Source organism: Clinocottus analis, unplaced genomic scaffold, assembly GCF_023055335.1.
Source record: "Clinocottus analis isolate CAN_PGR_092001 unplaced genomic scaffold, fCliAna1.0.p SCAF_11, whole genome shotgun sequence".
In the NCBI taxonomy this organism is placed as follows: domain Eukaryota; kingdom Metazoa; phylum Chordata; class Actinopteri; order Perciformes; family Cottidae; genus Clinocottus; species Clinocottus analis.
This window is the reverse complement of record NW_027175832.1, coordinates 5,747,033-5,767,212: the sequence shown is the minus strand read 5'-3', so window position 1 is coordinate 5,767,212 and position 20,180 is coordinate 5,747,033. Positions and strand designations below refer to the sequence as shown.

The 20,180-nt window shown below is 41.1% G+C and overlaps 1 protein-coding gene across 4 annotated transcripts; it reads left to right on the top strand.

Annotated features, from left to right (window-relative positions):
- The first annotated feature begins 8,074 nt into the window (after positions 1 to 8,074).
- mylk4a (myosin light chain kinase family, member 4a) lies at positions 8,075 to 18,430 on the top strand. Of its 4 annotated transcripts, none has more exons than XM_068571404.1 (15): positions 8,075 to 8,885; positions 11,372 to 11,509; positions 11,844 to 11,940; positions 12,207 to 12,615; positions 12,885 to 13,204; positions 14,308 to 14,413; positions 14,873 to 14,966; positions 15,304 to 15,413; positions 15,663 to 15,804; positions 15,886 to 15,956; positions 16,047 to 16,175; positions 16,249 to 16,401; positions 16,480 to 16,558; positions 16,809 to 16,863; positions 17,085 to 18,430. In XM_068571404.1, exons 1-14 carry the CDS (start codon positions 8,355 to 8,357, stop codon positions 16,860 to 16,862), a joined length of 2,433 nt encoding a protein of 810 aa, XP_068427505.1. In that variant the 5' UTR covers positions 8,075 to 8,354; the 3' UTR covers position 16,863; positions 17,085 to 18,430. The 4 variants fall into 4 exon arrangements, 3 of the variants coding, with proteins under 3 accessions (XP_068427505.1, XP_068427504.1, XP_068427506.1); XM_068571403.1 differs by having other exon boundaries at positions 12,882 to 13,204; XR_011077252.1 differs by lacking the exon at positions 17,085 to 18,430 and having other exon boundaries at positions 12,882 to 13,204; positions 16,249 to 16,313.
- The last annotated feature ends 1,750 nt before the right edge of the window (positions 18,431 to 20,180 follow it).

Genomic DNA, 20,180 nt, shown 5'->3' with positions numbered 1-20,180 from the left:
TATTTGTTTACACCACATCCAAGTGTCTGTCCACAGGAAGAAGACCCCCGATCATAGTAGCATCACTTTTCAATGTCAGCACTGTTAAAGATACTTTTCGCTGTTGGAGAAATGTTTCATTCATTCCGATATTTTCTGAGTGCAGAATAAACTGCTTTTTATTAAAGATGGAAGGATTAGATGCTGTAAGAAGGAGATGGTCTCCGAGTGAGCTCGACACCCTTTGCTGGCACCTGTCACTCTTTTATCACGAGGACAAACTGCCCGTCCTTTGGCTCTAAGTGCTGATGTGAGTGTTGACTGAATTAGCAGAGGCTGTGGAGGGTAGCTCCGTTTGGTCCTCGTCGTCTCTTCTTACTCTCCTCTTGAAACTCTTCTTCCATAAGCTCCCAGAGCGCCTTTGTAGTTAAAGATAGGAAACGCAAGGCTCCGGCATGGAGAGTAAAGTTAAAGCCATGGAGAGCTGTGTCGCTGGCTGGGACGCTTGGCTCCTCAGCAGCATGTGTCTGGTGGCCTCCTACCTCTGGAGCCGGCTGCGGGATTTACTCTGCTGCAGGAGGAAGCACAGAGCCTCCACTCCACCTGCCATTCAGGTACATAGCGGCTGTTTGACTCATTGAATGACGCACACACATTAGCTGAGGAACACTCACACATTTCTGTCAAACGGAACATGACTAGAATGTTAACCTCATCGTAATGGTGGTTGTTGAATTAGTAGGGCGTTGAATATTTTGCAGCTTACTTTTGAATTGTTTCATGAAGTAAAAATGTATCTTTCTGTGTGTGTGTGTGTGTGTGTGTGTGTGTGTGTGTGTGTGTGTGTGTGTGTTTTAATGAACGACAAAGGCGGGTGAAATTCACCAAATTGTATTGTCAAATGTCCTATTAAGAGATTACAAAACAAAAGTGTAAAGACTTTGCTTGATTTGCTGACTTCTGCAAATCCTGCAGGATTATGATCGTTTCAAATGCATCAGATGAATGAATGAATGAAAAGTACTTCATTAATCTCCAACGAGAGATGAATAGGAATATAGTGGATATTGCATCAAATCATATAAATCACAGTTTTCAGCAATAAATAGTTGTGTGATGCTTCTTGATGGACTTTAAACAGGATGCATTGAGCAGTTACAATAGATCCTGTCTTCAGAGGGAAAGGCGGCAGCTGCAACAGCTAACAACCTCCCTTACTTCATAATCTCAGTGTCCTTGTAGGAAACGGCCTATTAGACAAGAGGAATAGTCATTGGTGATGCTTCGCAGCTGAATGAAATGTTGAGGTTGATTAAACGTAAAGTTATTAAAAATGAAACTAGACACAGCAATGTCCTTTATTTGCTGCCTATTCACATTGATGTTGTTTTTAGTGTCTTTAGAAGACGCTATGACGCAGGATTGGCCTTGAATACCAGATGCATGCACTCGAAATGTTACTGAGTTAGACTTTTACAACCTTTACAATTATTACTACAGGTGAACAAGTTTAGCTGCTATTGATATGTACTTATAATAATATTTCTTGACATATTTCAGTTTTGTCTGAGGTGAGGCAAAAAACAGTATCTTAAACCATTGCGGTGTTGTCTTTACAATATATATATATATATATATATATATATATATATATATATATATATATATATATATATATATATATATATATATATATATATATATATATATATATACATATATAATATATCTGCTTACCCTTGCACTCACTTTTCCCACATTATCCTCAAGCTAAATGTCACATTTAATTTAATTAGTTAGCCCAACATATGGTGGGTGATCCTTCCAGCAGCAGTGTTGGTGCTTAGTTTTTAAAAGAAAGATGAGACAGGTAATCGTGATGCATGAGTGTTTTACTCCGTTAAGGACCGCAGCAGCAAGGATACAACATGAGATCAGGAGTTGATGGTGTTTATGAGTGCAGAGTTGAGAGAACCTGCTGTGACGTTACAACCAGCTCTACCTGAGGGTGACAGTTATAGTAGTGTGTTGCTGCCACCTAGTGATTTATACTTTGCTACTGTGAACTTTGCTAGCATTGGAGTATTAATACAAAGGTGACATTGAATGTGGTGTGAAAAGAGACTAAAAACATTTCAAGATACGGGAAAGAGAGCTTCTGCTGATATTCACCTGAGGAGTTCTGTTCCAGTTATTTGCCTCCATCAAAACAATTAGTTATGACTCAGTCTCACTTTACCTGTTTCACATATCATGCTAATTAATGCATATATATATATATATATATATATATATATATATATATATATATATATATATATATATATATATATATATATATATATATATATATAAACATTACACATCTAGATACACACACATACTTTGTCTTAATGCCGACAGCACCTCTCTTGTTTCCATTCCCCTCTTGGCATTCAGGAGATCCACACTGACATTTACTTCTGTAGATCTAAAAGCATGTGACTAAGCTTTCTTTGCATGCCTCTAACCTTTAATACCGCCACTCTGCCCCACAATCATCCTGCGTGCTCCACGTGGATGCTAAGTTGGCTGAAAACACTGCTGCTGCCACCTACTGCTCAAAATACCATCTAAGTCTGTGAGTTAATTGGACCAGGAGCATACAGTTACAAATGTATTTATAAAACATTATTTATAATATTTGGACAACAAGTCAACGAGTGTAGTTGATGGGAACCTATGGTTGTAAAAGCTCATAGAGAGGTTCTCTGAGAGGATTTGTAGGTACACAATAAAACCTTAAAATCAATCCTAAAATGTACATGGAGCCAGTGAAGGTAGCCAGTACAGAGGCACTCGCCTGCGTTTTCCTGTTCAAAGACGAGCTGCAGCTTTCAGAATCAGAATCATTTATTGGCCGAGTGTGTGCACACACAAGGAATTTATCTGGCTTATGTACAGTATTCAAATTGACATTGACAGATGCTGTACATGTTAAAACATGTGTACATTCAAAACTGTAGCATAATAATCTACAGTGGCAGCCGTGGATATTTTGATCTTCCAGGATTTATTGATAGTGAGTGACTGATGTTTGGGATAGTGTTCATCAGAAGCTGCTTCCAGCGTGCAATGTTCTTTAGCGCCTCCCAGAGGGGAGAAGTTAAAACAGTTTGTGTCCAGGCCATCCAGGCTCTACATTGATGTTTCCTGTATGGAGGGAAGGCTGGCATTAATGTCTTTCTCTGTAGTTCTGATTGTCTGATGTCGTCTGTTTACTGTCCTGTTTGGCATCCAATCCGCATGAAGCACATCTTCTACTGTGCCTTTTTCCTCATGGTGTCTTTGTAAGAAGTCCACTTGGTGTTATGAGATATGAGGGATCCCATGATGGCCGATGATTCATGCATCGTCTGCAAATTTCAAGAGTTTAACAGACGGTTCTCCTGAGGTGGGTGCAGCGCTTGGCCTAAAGAGTAAAGACCAGTGGGGAGAGCACACATCTCTGGCGGGGTCGCCGTGTCGATGGTCTACTCTGGGTGCTGGATGTGATTTCCCCCCCAGCCTCCCCTGCTCCTCCTGTCTGTCAGAAAGTTTGTGACGTGAGTTTGGACCGCAGTATCTCTGGAACGACGGTGTTGAACGCCAAGCTAAAGTTCACAAACTGGGTCGTTGCCTGTGGGGAACCGAGGTGTTGCAGGATGTAGAGCAGTCCCATGTTGACTGCATCATGTTTGCCTGGCAACTGCAAGGGGTTCAGCAGAGGTCCTGTGATGCCCTTCACGTGGGTCAAAACCGGTCTCGCCAAGGATTGACCACAGACGTCAGAGCGAGGGGCTTGTGGTCATTTAATCCTGTGATGGAGGGATTCTGGAACAACTCCAACGTGAAGGCAGGCCTGGCTAACACCTACGTGAAGCGCCTCGCTGTAGTCAAGTCGGGTCGAGATAAAAGCTTGTTTAACATTCGTAACATTTTTATGACGTTTTTATGACAGTTTACATCATTTTTCTTCTTTGTAGCGTGTCCAATATCAAAAGGAATCAGTGCATATCCAATACAATCTCTCAACATTTGGATTTAGTCCAGACGTAATACGTTTATCACATTTAAACAGACACGTGCAATGCGCATGTCTGTATGTGGGGAGTCAATGTATTGAATCGGCATTAAGTGTTTTTTAATAACTTATGTCAACAAATCATAATAGTGTATTTGCGCTGCAGCAGAATATGTTAACGTGCCAAGAGAAAACATGAGAGGGAAAGAACAGTGGAGACGTCTTAGACATGAGCAGGAGGAGTCAAGTTTCACTGCTGCCACACATTTAAGCCAACAAGTTTCCAGGAGAAAGTGTAGTCAGAACTGGCAGGCTGTGCGATGTGTGAGTGGAGACTGGTGAGGTGACTGGACAGTGGCCACAGCACACAGCCCTGCCGCCTCCCAGGACATTGTGTTCTCTGTTGGGGAGGGGCTGCTCCCCTTTTAACAGTTCACCTCGTCCCTGTGCCAAATAAAAAGCCTAAAACAGAAGGCCGTGCAGGTCCCATTATTCAACCAGACGGAACTGACTTGTGTCCATGATGACTCCATAATAAGACTTCCAATGCATTTTTTTTGCATTTTTTTTATTTAATACCAGCTGGCATCAACTACTTTGTTTGGTCTTCATTCATTTTTACCATAATCATGTCTTGATCAAACATTTTCTCATATTCACTTCATTGATTTGACATATTATTCAAAGGAAAATGCAGAATATAGTCTTTGGTGCTACAGCCTCTTTGATGTTAAGATATACAGTTTTGATCTCTGTCCTATATCATTGCAAATTATCTTTTGGATTTTGGGGGGTTGGTCAGACAAAAGTGCATTTTTTTGTAGATGTCAGCTTGGACTCTGGGAAACATTTTTGAATTTATTTAATACATTTTTTTTATTTTATGACCAAACAATTAATTTAGTAATTAAGTAATGAAGTAAAGGTGAATCAGGTGTGTAGGTGGAGCACAGACTGTACATAAGTCAGAGATGTAGTCTCTCTGATGTGTCCCACTGGTTTGTGGACATCGGATTTGAAGCCTCGAGATATGCAATTTAGGTATATGTAAGAATCTCTCCTCCCGTGTGGTTAGGTTTATAAAAATATCATGTTCTGGCTTCAAATACACCCTTTCTGTCAGAAAACCCTGAAGGTCAATATCTCCCATGTGCGCACTAAGGCTGTTGTGATTCTTGTATTTTCTGGACATTTTTAGGCCACTAAAATGTTACAATAAACTTTGATTAACTGAAAACACACTATGAAAGGGTTAACAATGGAAACGCAACAAAAACACGGACAGCTCGCCGACCGGACAATGACAGCATCCTGTCAATGTGGCCACGCCCTTAACCATACCCTGCTTTATTGTCCGTTTTACTTTAAATGGGACCATAATTTACGAAATGAACATAATGCTGTTTTGAAGGACACTTTAAACTAGCGATTAAAACTATAAACTCTTTTTTACAATGTTTACTGAAGTAATACATCCAATGACAAGTTTGAACTTTCTCATATACTTTATGTACAATCCAACTTATTTTTGCAACCAGAGGAGTCGCCCCCTGCTGGCCATTGGAAATAGTGAACGTTTAAGTTAAAATTGTGGCCTGGTGTGTCAACAACCCTTCGTATCTTTGTGTCACACCAAACTCTAAGCCTGCCCACTTTTTAGCGTTCCAATCAAATGCGAAGGACTTTATATAAATCCCTCCGGTAACTGTACGCTGCTCGAATAATCTGTTTCACTGTGAAATATGTTCCTCTATGGAAGCTGAAGACGCTCTAACTTCTGTTTCACTGACTTAAAAGGAGCTAAGCCCTCTGGTGTATATCATTTTACCTTTACATTTTTACACTCTTGACGTCTGTAAGTCAGTAGGTTTTCAAACTGCCAGGCTCGCCATCATCTTCGGCAGCCACTTGAGGCGTGCGTGACTTTGTTTAACTTGGGGAGACCGGTTCACGGACGGCGACCCCGCGGCCATCGACAGATCTCGATCAGGATCCAGTGGCATGGAGTCTACGACGTCTGCGGGCCCTTTTCTGCTGCAGCCTTCCTTCACCTTCCCAGTTGGTGCGATGCTGCCTGAAAGTCAGCCATCATCCTCCGCCTGTTTCACGGTTGAGGTATTGTTTGCTTTTGCTCTTTGACAAAGACCTCCTCCCTGACCTTTCCACCATGGGCGAACATACCGGGAGCGTAGCTCCAGATGGCTTTGCTCGCTGGATTTCAGGAACACACAAGCTTCTCCACCATGACGAGGTGACAATCCACAGAGAGGCTCAACCAGGACACACACACACACACACACACACGCACACACACACACACGTTCTGAACATTCATGCAGTTGTCAATACCTCCGAACCGCCTAATAATTTTGTCGTTACATTAACTCAACAACATTTCACATGCAGCACTACACCGGGGCAGTAAATTCTCACCTGCTGGCTTGTGGGCTCAGTCTGTGTGCACACTTGAGCTTGGCAAAGAGGGTGAGAGAGGACTTTGGGCACCAGTCATGATGTTGTTACTTGCTTTGGCGTTAGTTTCACTGTAAAGTGTAAGTGATATAAACCAGAGATGTGCTTTATGTAATACGCGTCACAGGCTAAGGGGTCTGTTTACATCCCATGTGGGGTTCAATAACCTTAAAGTGCCCCCGACCTCGAGGCAATGAAAGACATCATAGTCATGCATGGTAACCTTTGTAAAGTGCAGCGAATTAACAGTTCTAACACCGTGTGGCAGAATCCATTTCTTTGTGTCGTTCTTTTGTAAAGTAATACTTAACATTCTTGTGTATTCTGCTTGTGTTCCTTCGCACGACAGTTGACATAACATGCTGCAAGTGACATGTGTTGTCTGTCATCTGTTGGCATCCAAGGACAGGTGTAAGCGTCCCTGTCCTCCCGCAGTGATTGATGGTTGATTTCCCGCCCATCTGTTTCTGCCCCGTCAGAATCTCTTGTTCTTTCCACTGAAGCCATCTCGAGTGAAAGCGAGTGATATGCAAGCTGATGCGCTGACTTGTCATTAAACACGAGCTGACAGGTAAACTGCTTCTCCTTTCCTTCCCCTCGCCTTACCCCACTCGCCTCCACTGCCAAGTTCACAGCCCCGTCCTAGTGACTGGAGAGGTTGGCCGGGGTCCCTGCGCCCCGGTTTGCCGTCTGTGCATCAAAAGTAATTCATGCGGGATCACCCCCTAAACTCTGTTACCCATGAATTCACGGTGACAAAATGAGTTTGTGAAGATTGGAAAAATATTTCCAGGAATAGTTTGAGTCATCAACTACAAGTGCATCACAACATCTAGACTATAGCATGCATTCAGTGTTTGCTTAGGAATCTAATATCTGTACAGCCCTGTCTGTTGACATGACAAATCAGACATATTTTGATTCAAAGGGAACATGGATTAAGGTCATGTTACAAGAGCTTAGTTAAAATAGATCACATACTCTCTTAAGAGAGGTTATTGGTGGATGTTTTTGTCAGTGAGTTGGCATCATATAAATCACCCATGTCCCCCATCTCTTCTTTCAGCAGAAGGGCTAAACGTCTTACTGTAGGTCCCTTTTCCCTTGATAGTACGTGCAAGTTACAGGCATTCAAGAGATAGGAGGGCGAATTTGTACAGCTTTTAGTACAGCTGTGTCACATAACAAGCAGCATTTCAGTGTCAACACAACTTGTATTTGTAGAAATGACAATATAAAGATTTCTTTTACTTTGAATCCCACCTGTGCTATCTTTGTCCAGTCGAGCCTCAACCAGACGTGTCCATCTGTCACAGATGATGTCGTTGCCATTTGAGTCGGAAAAAACGGTGAAACTGAATGAGCATTGTCACACTGGAGAAGTTCTGTGTACAGTAACCACTCTTGACACCTAGCAGGGGAGTGACGGAGGTGGGCTTAGCACTTGAAGGCTCTCAAATGTCTCATCGCCCGAGCAGTGCCAAGCCCCCACCCCAAACACTTGACCCCTGCTGACGTAGACTGTCCATTTGCATTTATGGACACCGGCTCACTCCATTCTTAATACCATTTCTAGTGTGGAGAGAAGCAGACGCCAGGGATAACGTGGGACAGAAGAGGAGAAGTGTTTTTTGGGCTTTATACCAGTCAGAGCTCACTTTACTTCATTGTCGTCGACTGGTGATCTTCAAGAAAAAACATTTTGTTCCCACTTTTTTTTTGTATCTAAATTAGTTTGCACAAAAAGAGTAGAGCTGGCTACGATTTTTGAAAAAGTATTTTTGTCTGTTTCACAGACATTATTGGTCCTATTTTTGTCTCAAGTTGGTGCCTTAACGTGATTTTTCTATCACCGTAAGCCATGAGTTCCTCGGTAATGAGCACAGGAGGAGATGGCAACGGTGCAAGTTTTGACCTCATCCAAAACCGGGTTGAGTCACTCAGCAGCAAGATGGACAAGCTCATCAACATTCAAGAAAAGGTCCTCAACCGATTAGACGGCATGTCCCAGGACATTGATGTCATTGAAATGGATATGGAGAATCTGAAGGTGGACAAGGAGGAGATCCATATTCCACCCAAGATGGTGAACCAGACCCAGTTCATAGGGCAAGAGGTGAGGGAGATATGCCAAGAGATGAGCACCATCATGTCGGCGGTGAACCAGCGGTCCGAGCAGCAGGCTCAGAAGCTCGAAGGGATGGAAAAGCTGGTCCTCAGCATGCAGCAGGTGATCAGCTTCATCGGGGAGACGGTGAAGAGTTCCAGGGTTATGGAGCTGATTTTTAAAGGCTCTGCTGCTCGGAAGGGCTTCAAACCCAAAGACAGTAAAGGCAAGCAAGCCATTAAGAGGAAATCCTCTACGGACACAATGAACAAGAAGCTTGACAAGGTGAGACTAAGGGTCTGAACTGTTATGCCGAAACCCCAAAATCTCTTTTCCTCAAGTAGGAAATGTGAAAAAGCTTCATTCTATTCCTTTTGCAGGAATTATATTTCTCTTGGTTTTGGATACATTTCAGGCACATTCTGTGAATTCAGGTTATTTCTGCCAGTATATTTCACCATTTTAGTTTGTATTGCCATGTAATCGCAGCCCATCCATCACTGAGGACACCTCGTCTTGTAATAGTGTTGCAAAAGATGCTATATGCGTTCCTTGCTGACTTTGATTTCTCAGATCTCACAAAGATCTTGTTCTTCTTCTTGTTGTTGGCAGAACATGTGAAATAGATCATAGCAGCAAAGCTGACCACTCCAACAGTTCAACTGTAGACTATGAATGAGACTCGACCTGTGTGTGTGTGTGTGTGTGTGTGTGTGTGTGTTGAATAGTGGGGCTGAGTTCAAAAGCTAGTGTCTGGGATTCGACATGTGCCAACTGCTGATTGAGTGTCATTTATGCTAATTTGAGAGCGTTATGTAAGCTGCTGCACAATAAATGTCACTTGTAGTTCACATGAAACCCCAATTTAACTCACATTTATACTTGTTGGCTCGCTGCCCGTGCTGAGTGCAACATGGCCTCCTTGGCGTGAGGCTCACTCTGGAACCCCCGGCAGGGCACGAGAGGTGGAGCCAGGGGTGAAATGTGAGTGTCTCGGTATAGAAAAGCTGTTTTTGGATTGAGACTGCGGTATTTGTGGTCTAAAAGTTCTTCGAGCGTTTCAGTTTTACCAGAAGTCAGGTATCAACAAATTATGATGAGTCAGTCTTTCTCCCTTTCGCTCTTCAGCCCTGACTCACTTAAACAAGGCACATTTCCACCCTGTACACTGTTTGTCTTACTTACTTACTGTCCAATCAAAGCCGTGCCAGTAAGGACATGTGTTTTAAGAGACTATTTTCAACTGTTGTACATTAGGTATTGGCGACAGTCGGTGCCATGTGATTACATGCAAAGGAACGCTAACTTCCTGCAGTGCAACTATAATATTGTATACAACAATATTGCATTTGGAGTCCTGCTGATAGTGCTGCCAACACACATTCGATTTAGACGTTTCAGCAAATGTCTGTCATCAACGCTCCATGCCGTGTTTCAGGAAATACCGCCACACAAATCCAGAATTCAAACTGAATGTTTTTAGTTTCAAACGTGGTTGCCTTGGCTGAATCACATATTTTTTTTTAATAAAATCTAAGTCACCTCCAAATCCAACCGGAGGTTTGGTTCTTTATCAAACAATTATTTGAGGTCACTGAGTGCTGTTTGGCATCAACAGCATGAACTGCACTTACACACCTGTGAACACCGCATTTCTATCTCTTGCGTAGCTGCAGAGGTTAGAAACATATCTCCTTTCCTTTCTGACCTACAATAGTAAACTCACCTGGTCGAAGCGTCAGGTTAATGCATACTCAAAGGGGTATTAATGTCATAGTGCACAGTGTGCATCAGGGCAGTCTGGGTTTTTTGTCTTGACATTTGTGTTAATTTAAGATATGACACGGTCAAGCAATTAAAAATGTGGATCATGATTTTATGGCTAGATTATATTCTGATGATTAATGACCACATACCGCTACGACAGCTTCTATGTGACTCACATTTCCGGGTATTTCTGTGGTCGTCGGAGCACCTGTCAGGTTGTAGCGCCATCTTCCTCCACCTCCAGAGGTGTGACATACCTTCCAACTGCTGTTACTATGGCCTTCTCACGCTTTTTCCAAACTCTCAATTAGAGTTTTGAACTCTAGAAAACCCAGCTGTCACCGGGGAAGCACTCTACTGGAAATACACCCGCTGCTGTTTACCTCACGGCAGCATTCGCAGAACAAATGTGAGACCCCCAGAGTTTTCCATGCTGACCTGATCAGCGAGTGTTTAGTGACTTTCCTTAGCTGAGAAATTTGAACAACAGCCTCCGGTCGCTTGTAATATTTTCCACTCAGGGTCAGCATTGCATTCCATCGCTGAGTGCGACAAGTGATAAGCTATAAATTCACTGCCCCGCTGCTGTCTATCCATCTGCTATGAATAATCACAGGCATGCCATTATGCAAGTCAGTCTGCGCATGGAGGCGTGCAATACATGTGCTAATCTGTAACATGAAAACAGAGGAAGTGTTGCTTATATTTTCCTATTCGTCATTATTTTCACGTCACGTCATTGAATTATTATTGCTATGTAACGTTCGATCCAGTTGTTCTGTCGTGTGGATTACATGTGACCCTAACTTCATCAAATCAAACTGCTGCTGTCATTTCATTTCATTGTTTATTTGACTTTTGATTAATGTCGTGTGCATTACGTGAGACCCTAACTTCACCATATCAACGTTCTGTCTTTCTTATTGGCATTCATTCTTAACATGTGATATGTTCTTCCTTTTCATATAACCCTACTAATCATTGCCATCTTGTCTTTTTGCTAGAACTCTACCTCTAATAAAGCCAGTAAAGGGAGTCAAGAGATAACTCCTGCATGTGAGCCCAGTTCTCCACTGACTTCCCACAAGATAAAGCTCCATGGACCAAAGCATTACCTCACCTGTTGCACATGTGGAAGATTTGTAGGTGTATTGTGCTTATAGTCTGTATGTGTACAAACTTGTCTTTTTTTTTACATTCATGATAGTGTGAGTGCCTCCATACTGTATGAATATATAGAACAAATAAAACATTGAAGTCTTTAAATTTAGCTTTTTAAATAGTGCGGTATGACCTAGCTGAATTGTTTATTTCAGACAAGGGTAAGTTCTGGCAAAGAAGAAAATAAAACTTGGAACATATTCCTTTAATCTAACATTTTACCTATGATAATTTCTTTGAGAATGAAAAAAATTGAACGTCAATAAACTGAATTGTTCAGATTTGTCTTTTGACGGTTTGATTTGTATTCCACAGTTAAAGGACCACAAAGCGAAAGACGGGACAGATAAGCCCTCATTGAGCCCAAAGGGTCTGAAAGTTCAAAAGAAGTTGAAGCCTCCGGACACAACAGGTGCTGAAATCAACACGCTTTTATTTTCTTTAGAAATGTCACTTAAACTCTAACACGGCAGCAGCAGAGCGTAAATAAAAACATGATTTGGGCCTTTTAGCTTTTTCTGCGTTAGAGTGATATTCTATTACATGTACAGCTGTGACCGTCTACCGTACACTGTGACACAGAAACGAAGCTCAGAATATCAATATATCATGTAACCTTTCACAGTATTTAATAGGTTGTGAGAGACAAAATTTAAATCATGTTTGGACTTGTTTTAGAAAATATCTCCTTGAAGAAGCAGGTGTTGCTTCTCGAAGAGGTGCAGAAACTCAACAGGAACAATGCAGAAAAGTCAGGCCTGGATCTGGAGGCTGGAGTATCCCCAAAAGATCAACAACCTGACGCCCCCGCTTGCAAAATGGTGGACTACCAGCGTGAAGATTCCCAAGTGGCCGCGGATGAGAAACACGAGGTCGTTGAAGCGGTTAGGGAGGAAGGGGTTGGGGAAAAGGTGGATGAGGATGAAGCAGAGGAAACAGAGAAGGAACCAAAACTTGACGTGGAGGATGTCTTGAAAGAAAAGCTGCCAGAGGAAAAGAAGGAAGACGTAGATGTTCCTGAAGAAGCAGCAAAAGCCTCAGAGTTGCCTTCTGGCCACGAGGATGAAAAAGAGCAGATTGCTACAAGGTAGTTTATGCTTTACCCCAATAAGAATGACGTCTTAATAGATCTATAATCCATAAAGATCAACATAAATATATATTTTTATAAATGTAATCGAGTATATTTTAATGCAAAACATAACAAACTATCATCGATCTTAATATATATTTATTTTAAGATTAATGAAACAGTGCCTTTGGCCACATCGACAGCAAGTACCGGAAACTATGCAAGCTTTGGTGACAGACAACTAACAAACAAAAACAAATAAAAAAAAGTTTTTTCAACAGCAGTGAGGACCACAAAGATGCGCCATCATCGTCATCATCATCTCCAGAAGCTGAGCAGGACCAGACATCAGAGGTTCGCAAGTTCTGTGTGACCGAGGAACTCTTTGTCGTGGAGAAGCACACAAAGAGCCAGGTGGTGGTGGTGGGGGAGGAGGACGAAGAGGAAGAAGAGCAGACGTCTGAGGGCTGGGCCGTCTTCAGAGCGGATGGAATTCAATTCCAGTTGGACCTGAAACAACGAGTGGAGAGAGAGAGGAAGGAGAATGATGCAGATAAAGATGCAGAAGAGGCGGATGATGACAATGCAGAGCGGTACTTTATTGGTGAGTCGGGGCTCCTCGACAGTTACGCATGGTAGGAAGTTGAAAGTTTGAGTAACTGAGCTTTATTTACCCACTTTAATTCTACCGTGAGGCAGTGCCAGAACCAGTGAATCATTCGGAAATCCACATCCACATGATGGAGACTGTTACGGATCCGTGTGTGTGTCTTTCATTCGGTACAGTTTGAATTACAATGCACACATTATAGTCTATAGTTTAGTAAATCACTTAATTCTAAAACTACAAATAAACCATCTTATTTCTGATATATCGGTATTGGTGTATATCGTGGCTGAAAAATGACAAGAACCTGCAGTATACAAACGTGCACTGTAAAAAACGCCTGTGAAATGTACTGTTTGTGAGCAGTAACCTACTGTAAACTATGTCCCAGTAAAATACTGTGTAGTCATTTCAATAGTGTCAAAGCTTTACTGTATACAACACAGTAGTGATGTCGCAAAATCACAGTAACCAAGAATCTACTGTAAAAATGTATTGCACCCAAAAAGTACTGTAGAAAATGACAGTAACTCATAATCTACTGTAGTTAGATTGGAGTCTCTCTCTGTGTTATTTTTTATTTTTTTTTAAAGTTAGTTACTTGTCAATGGCTGACAGGTAATAACTGTCAATTTCACAGTGTTTTTTTTTAGTGTGAGGTTTGATTTACATTCATTTGTTTTGTTATTATTCATAGTTTGTCCAGCAGAGAGCACTGACAAGTGATCTTTATTACTGTAAAATGTCCTGCTTCGTATAACATTTAGGAATTACAATTCTTAAAAATAACAATACAAATAAATAGGGGTCTTCAAACATTACATCCTTAATATTTTCTTAATAACTTCATGGTCAGTGTGAGAGTAGTACAGTCGTGTGAAGTAGAATAAAGCTTGTTAAAAAGCTTTGTTACTATGCCTATCGTGGATGTTTATTATAGCACGTTCGTGCACAACGTGCTAATGTGATTAGAGCAGCCGTGCACCCTTTCAAAAGCCTCACCGTGCAGTTGATTAACAATGAAGCTCCTCTGTTCTCACATTGCTCATAACTTATTAAAACAGATTATATCTTTTCTCGGCTCTCCCGTCCTACTTTAGACACCTCTTCTCCTCCAGCGGCTCCTTTTAATCACCGCATTGTTTCTGCCAAGCCCAACCAGATCATCAACTTCTACACCATCAACTGGCAGGAGGTCCTGGGCGGGTGAGCACTGTACTTTTCAAATCTCTGAGTCATGCAAAAAAAAAAAAATCAAACGCTATTAGCGACCAGTTGATCTATTGCAGATCAAAGGCAGGTTGAAAGAGGTTCTCATAAAGCCTAATTGCGTAACCCTTCCCCTCTCCTCTCTCCATAACTCCAGAGTCACTGCAGCTATTTTTACTTCAGGACTGAGTGGTATGTGAAACAGTATCCCTGGTGCCAGCTGGTAGCTTATCGCTAAGTGTTAATCCAAACCTTCAAAGAGGAGACACAGCAGCTCAGATTTAATGAAGTAACAGATTAAGCTCAACACTGTCCTAAAACCTCTCCGTTTGACAAATGATCAGTTTTTGGTTCGTCACAGAAACATCATATCTCCGTCGTGTTATCACGGCCGTCTCCGGGCCGCTGTGGAGTAACATCTCAGGTGACGCCTTTCTTCTCTCCCTTCTCTCCAAGGGGTCGTTTTGGCCAGGTGCACAAATGTGTTGAAAACTCCTCCGGTCTCACTTTGGCAGCGAAGGTCATCAAAGCCAGGAGTCTAAAAGAAAAGGTAACGCCCAGCATCCTCATGATGATTTTGTCCTATTTTGATACAACAGCGAGAGCCGTAGCACACGATATTAAAAGCAAAGGGGCCCAGTTTTCAGTGCATGATGCACCACAAGGCCACTTGGAACAGAAGCGGAGGGAATATTTCTCACCGAGGTGAGAAATATTTGACCTAGAAGAGAAGATGCATTGTCTCATAGCAGAGAACAGCTGACACCTCTCATCGTGTGTGTGTGTGTGTGTGCTCGCTTGTCTGTGTGTTTGTCTGTAACTGTGTCTGTTTGTCTGCCTCTGCGTTTGTCTGTCTGTCTGTCGGTCTGCGCCTGTGTCTTTGGTAGGAGGTGGTGAAGAATGAGATCCAGGTCATGAATAATCTGGACCATGCCAGCCTGATCCAGCTCTATGCAGCTTATGAGTCAAGGAATGACATCATCCTTGTACTTGAATAGTATGCTCCTTCTTTCATATTTTCAGCACATATTCTTTCAAAACAGCGCCGTGTAGCAAGTAGTTGTCCTTCATAGACTTTAAACTACGTCATTAATGTCCTGTAGCATTTTGGTTAAGTTTGTTTTTATAATTGTATTTTTGTTAGTGTGGATAATTATGTTAAAGTAAAACACTAATTCAGATTGAAATTGCTTTGAATGTCAGCTGTTTGATCTGTGTTTTTATATGCATTTGTCTTGAACCGTAGTGTTGGTGGAGGGGAGCTGTTTGACAGGATCATTGATGAGAACGACACTTTGATGGAGCTGGACGCTGTTCTTTTCATCAGGCAGATCTGTGAGGGCCTGCAGCACATGCACAAAATGTACATCCTGCACTTAGATTTAAAGGTAACTCATATTTATTGTAATATTGTTTGAAGAAAAATAAGACATTCTCCATTTTTAATCCATCCATTATTCAAATTTCAGCCAGAAAACATCCTATGTGTGAGCAGAGTCACAAATAAGATCAAAATCATCGACTTCGGTCTTGCGAGGATGTAAGTCCCAGCATTTGCTTCCGTTTTGTTCCATCGCTATCAACTGCTGTGATAATACAACAAGTAATCGTCCCTTTTACCACAACGTAGATATAAACCACGCGAGAAGCTGCAGGTGAACTTTGGCACTCCAGAGTTTCTCGCGCCTGAAGTCATCAACTACGACTTTGTGTCGTTCAACACAGACATGTGGAGCCTCGGCGTCATCACCTACATGCTGTAAGCGAACAAACGAACATGCGTACACACGTGCACAAACTGATGCTCACGCCCGTCTGTTTCTTCCTGTTAGTCTCAGCGGTCTCTGTCCCTTCCTCGGAGACGATGACAACGAGACTCTGAACAACATCTTGGCCTGTAAGTGGAACTTTGAGGAAAACGAGTTTGTGGATACGTCTGAGGAAGCCAAAGACTTCATCTCCAGACTGCTCATTGTGAATAAAAGGTAACCATCGACTCGTACCGTGTGCGCTGTGTGGTGATCTTTAACATCATATATATGTGTCATTGTGTGTGTCATCAGTTGGAGGATAGGCGCATCTGAGGCCTTGAGACATCCTTGGCTGTCTGACCCAGTTCTTCATCATCGCCTTCATACAAAGGTAAAGTTCACAGTAATATGCTAATCAACGAAATGAGAAACTACACAAGTTGCTGATGTTAAAACTTACTAACTAACTCATACTAAAAGAAGCAAAAGCAAAAGACAAACATACAGCAGTAAAATCCAGCTGTTATTGTTAAGAAAAGATGAGAAAACATGTTCCATACTTTCGGAAGATCATCCAATTCTAAGCTTGTCGTTGAGAAGCTTCAGTGATTTAATATTTTTTTTTGGGTTTCCTTTCACAGAAAACTATGTGCCGATCACGACGTTCATCGTGTGTGCCCATGACTGATAGTTGAGGTTGGTGTCTCTTTTTTTTAGGCTAAGACATATATATATATATATATATAAAAAGATTAAAACTTTTAGCCTGTACAGGAAAGCTTTCAAAACATCCACAAGGGGGAAGCATGTCTCAAATGTTGTGCAGGGCAGCAGAGAAGAAACTCAGTACCTCTCTCTCTCTCTCTCTCTCTTTCTCTCCATATCATCCTATTTACAGTACACTGTCTTTTTTATAGGGTTATAACGACGCGATGGCTTCAGCCGTGGCCACTTGGACCAACCTTCCTATCCTCTAAAATGACCTTACTTTTCGGTCCGTGGGCTGAAATTCTGGCGACCCCACAAACCCTGTTCTGACATGTTATCCGCTGTTGTGTTTATGTCAGCAATACACAAAACAATATACAGACAAAAGCAGTTTTGTTTAGTTGGGATTAAACGTGGATAGTCCTTACATGCATTGTACTGCAGTAATGAACAATTCAAAGTAAGAAAAAATAACAAGACTTTATAAAACATTTTGGATTATTGTTAATGTCAACTCAACTGCTTAGCTTGTTTGTGTTTGTTGTTTTCTTTCCATCACCGTACATGTGGCATTTTAAAAAGATGCTCATGACCTTCTGTTGTTAGACTTATGGGCAGTTTTGTCATAAAAGAGCTTTATTGTGTGTCACACCTTTGTCTTGAAAGTTGAGGTGCACATTGTACTATCCACTCATTTATCTCCAACCAAATAATGCTGCGCTGTTATTGATCATTGCTTTTGTTTGAAGGCTAAGGCATGATTTGAATTACGTGACTGTAGTACAATGTGTTGCATATATCCTCCCTGTTCTTATCTAATAATTAGAATTATCTGGCTGTAAATAAATGCTGAACTGTAGATTTAATATTTCAGATTTTTAGATATCTTAGGGGATGGACTCAATTAGATTTCTGGATGTGTATTGAATGTATGGACAGAATGGAATTTCTGCGGTTGGTATCATGAGCTGTAGTACATGCACTTTATAATGTTATTTATTTAAACATAGATTAAGCCGTAGTTCCTTAGAGAAGGCTTGTGTGGTCAGATCTAGCTGTATTTTCTTCCTACTTCTGTTTCAACCTTTGTCCAGGTGTTTATAAAGAAAATATATATTTGACTTCACAACAAGCCCAAACAAGGTCTTATCAGCCACGTGTATCAGTTTAGATCTTAATTGCATGTGTCTTATGAGTTTTATCCGCCATTAAAGTTTTATTCAGACACAGAAATATTTTTTTTTAACTTTCTTTTTTCACTCTAGCTGCATATTCCGTAGATGCTTTTTCCAAAAAAAAAAAAAAAAAAAAAGTTATCATACCTTCTGTGAAGGTTCAATAACTGAAAGTAATACACTAACTACCTAATGCTGCCTAAGTTGATGAAATGTTAGAACTACATTCATGTGGTTTTAATTGAACTCGATTGTGATTGTTACTTTAATTGTGGTTGAACACAGAGTGCTAGTGAAAGAAGTTGTCCTCACAGAGTGTTAACAATTTCAAATTCAGCATGCATTTGTGAAGTGTGTACACATCCATTAAAACCAAAATAATGACCTAAATGGGAGTTTCCTTTTATTACTGTTGTTTGAATTTCAGATTGATATCATACAATACAGCGGAAAGTATCAAAAAATAATGGTCGTACCTACATACGGTGGGACAAACGAAAGCTTTCAAATAAAATGGAAAACCACACAAATAGTTTGCAATTTCCAGGATCTAATATGTTATTTTAGAGATTCTGACCTTTTTTTTATGCAAACCATTGGGGCTTTCCCTTTTCATACCCCCTCATGAAGAGGTCTTAGTGAAGGCCCCTTCTCAGTGTCACGCTTCAGATGAGAGCTTCAAACTTCTCTCCAAATGAGGTCTTTTATTATAGCTGAATTCATCAACAAGTCAAAGATACCGAGGTGGTGTTACACTATTTATGTATCGTAACTGAGAGGACAACACCGTATTCATGAAGCATTTTTTTTTTTTCATCACTAGTGAACTATTTTTGCTGAACTTTTTTTTGCAGTCTCAAGCCAGGTCTATTTAAACCTTAAATACATAAACACACTCCTCAGGATGAAAGTACAGCTGATTCCAGGAGCCTAATAAAGAGCATCTGAGGGAGCCAGTGTGTGTAATAGGTTTTTTTTCACCTGAGAAAATAAACTCTGTGGGAGGAGGAGGATGATGATGATGATGTAGGGGAATGGGGCTTTGACTCCAAAGTGGTTATCAACTTTTCTTCTTTTTTTTTTACAGAGGTCACAGGAAGGACTGAGACACTGAAAATGAAAATGAATGACAGTTGGGAAATTTGTGTACATTTCAAGCTACATTTCCACAAAGTATACCTCAACTTTTAGTCTGCGCCATCTTTTTAAAGACAGTAAGGTCTTATTTTACAGAACCCGCAGGGTTAGTCAAGGATAAGTGCAGACTTTATGGGGGAGTACCACGGGAAACATGTATTTAATTGTACAGAAATACCAGGAAAGCAAACTGTACCACCAAAAAGCATAGAAACCCAGTAGTTGACCACTTTTACATCCAGTAGTTTGGGACGGTCACGGCCATAAAATTGTAAGGGCCGACAAAATAATTCACAGTTTTGGGGTTATTTTCATTTTTATTCAGCACTGATTTATAGAACATGCACTGGACAGTGACAAGAGAGATGAATGAGAGAGACACGCTGTCGCCCAACTGTATGAAAACCCGAAATCTACATGACCTCCCTTGTGGGTCTTTTTCCTAGAAAGTGGAGGAGAGGAGAGATGTGCAGCTAAATATGGAAAACACCCACAGGAATGTTTATGGAGCATCAGATACTAAAGACAACTGAAAAAGAAAATACAACACAGATGCATGTGATGGGGAAATAAAAGTGCTCAATTTGCTTTGGATGCTTGCATTGAATTACCCTTAATTCACCTAAAAGCAGGAAAAACACAAAGCTTTAGAGGGAACACTTTAGAAGACAAATTAAGAGAGCAGTATTCTCAGATATTGATTTGTGTACAATGTACATATCTAAAAAATCTATGACAAATACCTTGATGGGGATACACAAACATGTTTGCGCAGCCTCAGGTACAGCCGGCTAGCTAGATGTAGCTAACTCGCAAGATAGATATTTTTTTGTGCTGGCTACTACTGTACATAACCATCAGCACTATATGGACCTTCATCACAGAGGCTACCTTTTCATGTAGCATGTATCAAACATTAAAAAAAAATCACAACACTAACATATTTTGAATATGTTTCGCCGATTTCCTTTCAAGGACTGACAGCTTTGTTTG